This window comes from Anopheles stephensi, chromosome 3, assembly GCF_013141755.1.
Source record: "Anopheles stephensi strain Indian chromosome 3, UCI_ANSTEP_V1.0, whole genome shotgun sequence".
In the NCBI taxonomy this organism is placed as follows: domain Eukaryota; kingdom Metazoa; phylum Arthropoda; class Insecta; order Diptera; family Culicidae; genus Anopheles; species Anopheles stephensi.
Window position 1 is genome coordinate 79,690,048 of NC_050203.1, and position 8,752 is coordinate 79,698,799.

At 51.3% G+C, this 8,752-nt stretch overlaps 1 protein-coding gene across 3 annotated transcripts; it reads right to left on the reverse strand.

Annotated features, from left to right (window-relative positions):
- On the reverse strand, positions 1–8,046 carry LOC118509149 (enhancer of mRNA-decapping protein 4 homolog). Of its 3 annotated transcripts, none has more exons than XM_036049363.1 (9): positions 6,989–8,046; positions 6,702–6,907; positions 4,922–6,622; positions 3,246–3,878; positions 2,825–3,082; positions 1,693–2,756; positions 1,454–1,619; positions 832–1,369; positions 1–755 (listed from the first exon to the last, which is right to left on the reverse strand). In XM_036049363.1, exons 1-9 carry the CDS (start codon positions 7,219–7,221, stop codon positions 566–568), a joined length of 4,989 nt encoding a protein of 1,662 aa, XP_035905256.1. In that variant the 5' UTR covers positions 7,222–8,046; the 3' UTR covers positions 1–565. The 3 variants fall into 3 exon arrangements, with proteins under 3 accessions (XP_035905256.1, XP_035905257.1, XP_035905258.1); XM_036049364.1 differs by having other exon boundaries at positions 3,249–3,878; positions 6,989–8,045; XM_036049365.1 differs by lacking the exon at positions 3,246–3,878 and having other exon boundaries at positions 6,989–8,044.
- Positions 8,047–8,752: the final 706 nt, after the last annotated feature.

The window sequence follows — 8,752 nt, forward strand, 5'->3', positions numbered from 1 at the left end:
TTTTGTTTTTGTCGGGAGTATGTATCCTTGTACGGTTAGGGTTAGGATTTATTTCATTGCAGTTTAAAAACTAAAACTGACCCACAGGACAGGATGCGTGTTTCGTTTCCGGTCTCGTGTGTGTGTGTGGTGATGGTTCACAGCACGATGATATATGAATACACCACGGACCACGGTCTTCTAGGGCAGAACAAAGAGAAGAGAGAGGACTTCAGGACGAACGCATGAATTTACACACAGATAGCGACTCTCTCCACAGCACGCGTTGAAGCGCGTTAGTCAAAAAGGATAAAAGGGAAAGTTCAAAAGCGTAAAAAAAAAACGTACATACCGAAGTAAATGAACAGGAAGAAGAGCTAATGTGCCAAAGGGACACTCCCTAACCTTACTGAAAAAAAGGTAGCTTTTCACGCCGTCCTTTAGCGGGTGGATGTAAAATTGAATTTGATGGTTCGATTGCTTGAGGTTCACAAAAGGGCGGGATATTTTGAATGCATTCTCAGGTGCCGTCAGTCTTGGATTGCCGTGTTTGTTGCTGCTGCTGCTGCTGCTATTTGAGCAGGTATCAGATATTCTTGAACCCCATGTACTGTGCGGCAATGACCAACATTTTCAGGCTGGTGCAGAGCGGATTCGATGGGTTGTCGGTCATAAACTTCTGACAGTTGTTGATCAGCTCCAGCATCACCTTCGGCGAATGCTCCTTCGTGACCGGATCCTGCGGGTCGAGACTGACGATCGCATCCGACAAGTACCTAACGGAAGAGCAACAAAACCATTAACGGGTGGTTACCCAATTGATTATCCTCCCCATCCCATCCCGCCACCTACTTGTGCTTCAGCTCGTTAAAGTTAGCCATGTCGGCGGAGATTTGTTGTATCAGCGACAGCAGTACCGTTTGCTCGAGCGGACACGGATTAAACACCTGCTTGTGGTCGGCCCGTTCGAGCACGTACTCCACCAGGCTCAGGTCGTTCGACAGGAGCGCCTTGTGGAAGGCTTTGTTAATCTGGCCACCGTTCAGATGCTGCCGGATCTGGTCCTGCACGTCCATATTGCTCGGGGCGGGCGTTTGCGCCTGGGACCGCACCACCGACAGGACGGAATCTTCCAGCGAGGACGTCTGCGCCTGGAAACCCTTCTCGATCTCCTTCCCAATCTGTTCGCGCATCGATTTGACCAGATTCTTTTCGAGCGCGCGCAGCTCCCCGTCCAACCCTTCGCATATCAGGCGGGCCGCCATTTTGATCGAATCGTCCGCAGCGATGCCAAGCTTGTCCGGCAGCTCCACAAAGATGTCTATCATGCCGTTCGTCCGTTCCTGCATCTTGTCCACCCGGTCGACGTGGTGATCGATCCGTCGCATAACTGTCGAACGGGGAGGAAAGGCAAGTGATTGAGATTAGGGGTTTTGGTTAGGTGTTGCAGTGAAAAGCGAACAGTGTAGCTTACGTTCTACGATTCCATCCGAAAATGCTTTGCTCATCTGCCGGAATAGCTCCTTGGAGGACGCGCTGTAGGTGGGCAGTATGACTTTGTTCAACGATTGGTTGTAAACCTCCACCAGCACCGGCGTCATGCCACTGTGAATGGCGGCTGCCATGGTCTTCGTGACGGGCTGTACCGATAAGAAGGGAGAGGGGGATTACTGTTAGGATAAGGAACTCACACCCACCACCAATAGCACCTACCTCACTGCGAAGCGTCCGCTGGATGATGTCACGCATTGCGCCTTCGTTGGCGTGCAGCTTCTCCGTCATCTCCGCGCCGAGCGCATGCTGCACCAGGTCCAGCTTGCCGGTAATGGCCGGGAGCAGCTTCTTTTGCATCTCCTGCAGCAGCACGGGCGTCAACCGGCTCGGCAGCTGCGCGATCATGGCCTGAGGTAGGTGCGTGAGTGTTTCGGCCAACCGGGCCTGCTGGTTGTTGAAGCAGGCCAGCAGCGTTTGCTCGATCTTCAGCATGTGCTGCACCAGCATCGCCGACAGCTGCGTTTCGATCGTCTTCGGCAGCGTTTGGCCGAGCCGGTTCAGTGCCGTGCTGAACCGCCGTTGCTCTTCGGCCTTCGACTTTTTCAGCGCATCCAGCTGCACGTTCAGCTCGCCGATCTGTTGCGACTGCACCAGCAGCAGCTCCATCATCCGGTCCATCTTGCTGCCCAGTGCGGCGATTTCCTTCGACGAGTCTATCACGTGAACGGGGGCATTGGACGGACCTACGGTCGGCACATCCGTCGGTACCGTCGAAGGCCAGCTGGTTGAGTCAGCGCGCGCCGGTGGTACACTTTCACCGGGACTGTTGCCCCGTGCCGGTTCCTGGCCACGTTTGGTCGCTTCCTCCAGCTCAATCGTGTTGCCGCTACCTTCCATCGGTTCTTTGAGGGCAGAAACCGCAACCGCGGCCTGGTCTTGCGACAGTAACGCACTGGCATCGGTCACCATCGGTTCCGGAGCTTTCTCGTCCGCTACCTCGTCCGGATTGTCGTCGGTACCGTTGACAACCGTTACCACCACCCCATCCTCCTCGTCGTACCGGTCCGCCACGTTCACGACGCCCTCCTCCTCTTCGTCGTCTTCCTCCTCCTCCTCGTCTTCGTAATCGTCCTTCCGCTCCACGCACGAGTACATAAACAGATCCTCGACCATGCTGATCACCGGATCCTTGGTCGACATAATCTGTTGCACTTCCCTGCTTGGACTCGAACCACCGCTGGCAAGCATTTCGGCGGATGGCATCGGGGGTACCGCTGGAGCATCTGGCGTAAAACCCGGGGTAGGCAATTATTCGTACCGATGCTACTTTTAAAAAGCAATCCACCCTTACCTATAACACTCTCCTGCGTCATGCCGGCCGGCCCGTTATTGGTGGCGTTGCGGTGCTTCGTCTTACCGGTCGCATTCTCTTCGCTCTGCTCCGACAAACTTTTCATTATGTTTGCAAACGCCAGCCCGTATCCACCTGGTGGTTCCGACGATGCTGGCGGTTCCGCCGGTTGTTGCTGATGCTGCTGAGTGGCCTTCGCCAGCATGAACAGTGTGTTGAGCACTTCCGGCTTTACCGATTCGTCGTTTTTCATTTTTTCTAAAAGGAAAAGAATGTCGAAGATACTTAGTTTCTTGGGGGGGAGCAACAAAACATTCGCATATTTCGAATCGCATATTTTCCCGCTCCTTTGCAGGGTTTTCCATGCCTAAAGCGAGCCGCGGTATTGTATTGCGAGATGCAAAGGTTAAGCACAAGTAACTACCTCGAACCGTCGGTGGCTCTGCGTCGTCAAGGGTAAGTATTTTGGTAAAGTGTTCCATGTTTAGTGACGTTCGCGAAACTTTAAGAACGCCTCCCGGCTGAACGGTTGTGCCGGACGATGGTGGTGTGCTGTGCGGACCCTTGCGGCCTTTCGCTTGTTCGCCACCATTCGCCGCCAATGCATAACCCAACTTTCGACCCTTCTTTTTAACCTGTGCGGACACTACTTTTGTCTGTTCGTCTTCCTCCTCATCGTCTTCCTCCTCCCCATCGTCCTCGTCCGGATCGTCGGTAATGTTGGCGATTCGTTCCGAACCGGCCAGCGAAGCGACGCTCGTGTTGCCACCACCGCCTTCCTCCTCCTCCTCCTCCTGCTCTTCGCAGGAGGTCGTACCATCGCTAGGCACGCTCCCATTCGCACTGGCCGTGCTTGTGACGGATGCGTTCAGATTCCGGGCACCGGTCGTGGTGCTTGCCATGGTGGTTGCAGCGTTGGCCGCCGTAATGCCCCGCGCACCGCGCCGTCTACCGGCAGCTCGCCGGTCGTACTGATTCATGATCGTTTCCATTTCGGGATAGGGCAGCTCCGAAAGGTTGATAATGCGCACGTCTTTAACGTTCTCTTTTCCCGCTGTCGCCCACCAACAACAAACAAACGAGAAATAAAAGAATGGAGGGGGAAAGAAAACGAAAAACAAAGATCACAACCAACATCAATCGCATCACAGTGTGTGTGTGTGTGTGTGGGGGGAGAAAGATTTTTCCAGCCCGGTGAAAAAAAACAACAACACATAACGCTAATCTACGAGCAAAGTAAATCAGCAAACAACGCATACACAAAACTCATAGAGCTAATCATATTTTGTGAATACTTCTACCCAATACTATGATACGTTTAAATGGGGGTGAGGGGGGGTTTCAAAGGAAGAAATTGACCAGGTCACTAGGTGGAGCCAAACAAACGAAATTGCGAACTAAGTACGTTTTCTCTAGAGTAAACATTTTTCTAAACATTGGGGCGGTCCGGTGGCCGAGGAAACAGCGGCGCCAGTCTTCACACGGCAGGGCCGGGGTTCAAATCCCATCCAGACCGCCTCCCCGTACGAAAGGCTGACTACTTTACTACGGGTAAAATTAAGTCACAGAAAGCCAGAAATGGCAGGCCCGAGACCTCTCGAGGTTGTAGTGCCAAGGAAGAAGAAGAAGAAACATTTTTCCCAGCATTTGCAATGGAATTATAAATCAGCTAGCACAAACGCACTACGAGTGCTACCATTAAAGAGGAAAATCCGCTCCAAATAAATTTAGTGAACTTGTCAGTTACATCCTCGGAAAACCCTGCCGCCAATCAGTCGCCTCGCATTCATCTACATTGTCTCCAGGACAGCAGCTGATTTGCTTTCTTCGGTCGCAAGCTCAAGGTAAACAACTAGCAACAGTAGAGGATAGTTCCGTGATGTTCCTGAACTAAACCAAGACACGTTTTCAAAGCGCGCTTTCTACTTGAACGGAACGACCAACAAAAAAAATCATACAGCAAGAAGCTAACCTTCCGGAACACGCTACAATAAACGCCACTCGCTAGCAGAACACATTAAGCTACAAACAAATAAATTATAAGCCTAAAAAAGTAATACAAAATCCAACCAATATAAAAAGAAGGCAAATTCGTACCTGATCTGCTGCCACTGGTGCTGACCGGCGTGCTAAACGAGTCCGGTGTCATAAGATTCACTTTTGTGCTGCTGTTGGCCGGTGTGGTCGGTGCGCTCGTACCACCACCATCCCCACCACCGCCCACGTTCGTGCCATCCGCGGACGTTTTAACCGTCCGGATCGCTACAAACACGTCGTTCAGTTTCTGGGCCGCTTCGGCCATTTTGTCCTGTATCGGTTTCGCACCGTTCTCCTCTACATCCGGATTGTCTGATCCGTCGTCGTCCTCCTCGTCGTCATTGATACCATTGTTAGCGTCCCCTCCCTTCGCCGCCGCCGCCGCCACCACCGCCGTCGCCTTTCGTTTTGCCGCCAGCTCATCGTCCTCTTCCGACGGGGGATGCGACACATTGTTGTCGGTCGTTTCACTGGAAGCGGATGACGTGACGGACGATGAGTTCTCGTGACTCTCGGTTGCGTCCGCGTCTCCGCTCCGACCCGCCTCGTTCCCTAGATCGTTTGACAGCAGGTCGCCGTCACTTTCCGGTATTGCTTCGTACATAAGCGTACAGTCCTGCAGGTTGTTCGGCTGCACCAGAAACATGCGAATCACAACGCACTGCGGTGAGGATTGTTCGTCGTCTTCGTCGTCGTCGTAATCGCCGTACTTGGAGTTGCCGGACGATGCGTACAGGATGGCGAACCCCAGCACCGACGCGGACAGCGGATACTCCGCTATCGAAACGATGTACGGCTGCACGTTCGGGCGCGCCGTACTTTCCTTCGTTAGGATGGTCTTTTTCGATTGGTGCACCACCGCGTCCGCATCGGGTAGCACGGTGCTCTTGCCCTTCCGTATCTGCAGCACGTAGATCTGTCGCGTCGTGCGCTCGGTCAGCACCAGATACGTAGAGGAGATGTCAATTTCTGCCTTAAAATGTAGCGACGCGTCCGCCACCGGGGACGTTAGGCGGACCGTTTGCAAACATTCCCACGATTCGCAGCACCACACCTTGATCTCGGCATTGTTCTCCGCGCACGTGATCGCATGCTTCCAGATCGTCTTATTGTTCACCGTTTCGGTATAGTTGTCCAGGAAGAAGAAGCTCGTGATCGGTTTGCCGTCGTGCGGCTTCCACAGGTGCAACCGTCTCGGTGAGCGGTCGTTCGCGTGCTGGTACACCTGATAGAACCGGATCAGCCCGTCGCTGGAGCTGAGCGCCAGCGTCGTACCATCGTCGGAGAACACGCTGCCGGTGATGGTGGCGTCGCCATCGTTCGCCTTAAATCCACCCTCCTCGATGTCGGACGCTTTCAGATCGGTCGTATCGATGTACGATTTCGTCAGCGCACTAATACTGTAGCACTGGAAGGTGGAACCGCGTGTCCACACGAGCAGCTCCTTCGCGAAATCATCGCTGTAGTCGGTACCGTCGCTCAGGTACGGGCACCACGTAATGCGATCGCACACCGGCACGTGCCCCTCGAGCGGATCGACTATTTTCACCTTGAGCGCGGTGGTTACCTTGTCACCTTTCACCAGCACCTTGTGCACGTGCAGTGTCGTCCGTTCGATGATGCCGAGCAGACAGTCGTGCGTGCTGTTGTGCGAGAACTGCAGGTCAAGTATTTCATCCGACAGACCCTTGATCAGCCCCCTTTCGGGCAGATCCAGGTGCGCTACCCGGACCATACTTTCGCTTTTCGATTGCTTCGTTACTGGTTGGGAGAAAACAAAGGAAAGCATTGGTAGTTTAGTGGAGTGTTGGCCACACTGGAAAGAATGTTCACCGTTTACCTCGGATCGAGTAAGCCAGCAGGAAACAATCCTTGTGACATGCTATCAACCGGCCGGGATAGTTTTTCTGTTCCCATTTGAAGTTGACCACATTGACGAGCTTGATCTTCGAGCTGCCACGGTCGTGTTTGCCCTCGGTACACACCACTGTAATATTCTTATCGGTGGTCTTAAAGGAATGTTGAGCTTCTTCTACACTGAAAGCACTGGAGCGAGAAAGAAACAGATAGAGACGATTTCCTATGCAGCAGACAAAACCATCAAAATGGAATGATCTTTTTACTTACAACTTCTTGCTGCTGCTGCTGCTGTTGCTGCTGGCAACAGTTGACACGGTTCGTACGGTGGTGGTTTCCATGGTTGGTAAATCAGCGCTGTCTACGGTGCCGATTGGATGCGACAAGGATGAACAGGAATGATGATCAGCAGACGTCGTTGTATCGGCCAACCCTCTTCCCCAAAAAAGGCGATGTAGCAACCCAAGACACTCAATATTGGTAATGGTGGCCAAAATTAGCATAACATTATGCCCATTCGTCAGAGTACGTAAAGGAGAGATATTATCTTACACTACACGAATCCGAACTAAGGATTCAGGATTGCTGATAGCTACTATGAAGATTCCGTGTTTGATTATGAACAGTAGCTTGCAGCGCTCGTCGAAAGCATTCGGTGTGAATTTCACAAGCGTACACTACAAACCACACACACACATGCACACACGCGTGTACTATACGGACACAGGCGCGTACCAACTGTGTCGGGGCCAATTGTTTTCTAAAACATTGATTTTTTTTCCCGCACCAAGCGCTCTTTCCCCCGATGTTGGTCCTCAACGGAACAGGGATTGAGGTCGTTGATATAAAAAAAATAGCAGACACAGCGAAAACAACGAAGAAGAAACCCAAAACGGAAACTGCTTCTCCGACTGGAAGACCGCTACCCTGGTTGCAGGTGTTTGGCGTAGTATTTCGCTTTCCCGTTCCGTGGGATGATGCACTTGATGATGATGATAATGATGATGATGCGTTCGCTTCCTTCGTCTCAGTATCCTACTTCCTGCGGCAGGTTTGCACGTCGTGCCCGGCTTGCCGTCAGCGAGTAGCAGCCAGCAGCGCTCGGATGATCGCGCGAAGGCAGACAACAAACACGAGGGACCACAAGGAATGAAATTGCCACAATTGCCGAAAGGCTTGTTGCCGGTCAAACAATACGAATACACACGATGGACGAAAAGTTGGGGTGTATTTATGGCCGAGATTTTTCCCGTTCCCGGTTCGTCGGTACGCTTCGATTTTTTTGCAGCAAAAAAATAAATGCGAAAAAATAGCTTTTATGCTGCTGTCATCGCTGTCAGTGCGCTATGCAAGGACCCAATTAACGTTTCCCAAGTAGCATTCGTGTGAGGAGTTGACAGCTTGGCAAAATGAGAAGAACTGTCATTGAAAAGACATTTTAGTTTACGCTGAGAAGGAATATAAATAAGAAAAGAAAACAACAAACATCTGTCACTTTGAAAATGAGCTTTAAAAGTTTTGAATCCCATCATATTAAAAAATAGAAAATAAAATTAAATCGTTTCGTTGTAGCTTATAGAGCTGATAACTAGATGGCGCTAGTTTCAGAAAAAGGCTGTTTGGGCCATTTTCGTTTCTTCAATTTGAATTTATAATTTAAATATGGAATGAGCAATCAAGAAAATCCCTCCTTTGCTATTCAGTATACTGTGTTGAATTTTTAATCTACCATTTTATCACAATAAAAAGAGACAAAATACAGCTTAAACTCTGCGCTACCGTTATCCGATATTCGGTGTAAAATATTAAGTATGCTGAACCATGTGCGTTCGACCTACCGACCAAGCTGCACCAGGTGAGAGTGATAGATTTCATCATCAGTCAACCATCGGAAGTCGGAAGCAATCGCAGTTTCAAACATCCACCAGCTCCTGCCATCATTACATAACGATCGATCCTTCAGTTCCCGGCAATTGTTGGTTGGCGCGTTTCGGTTCCATGGTGACGGTACCGAGCCAATCCACAACGACGACG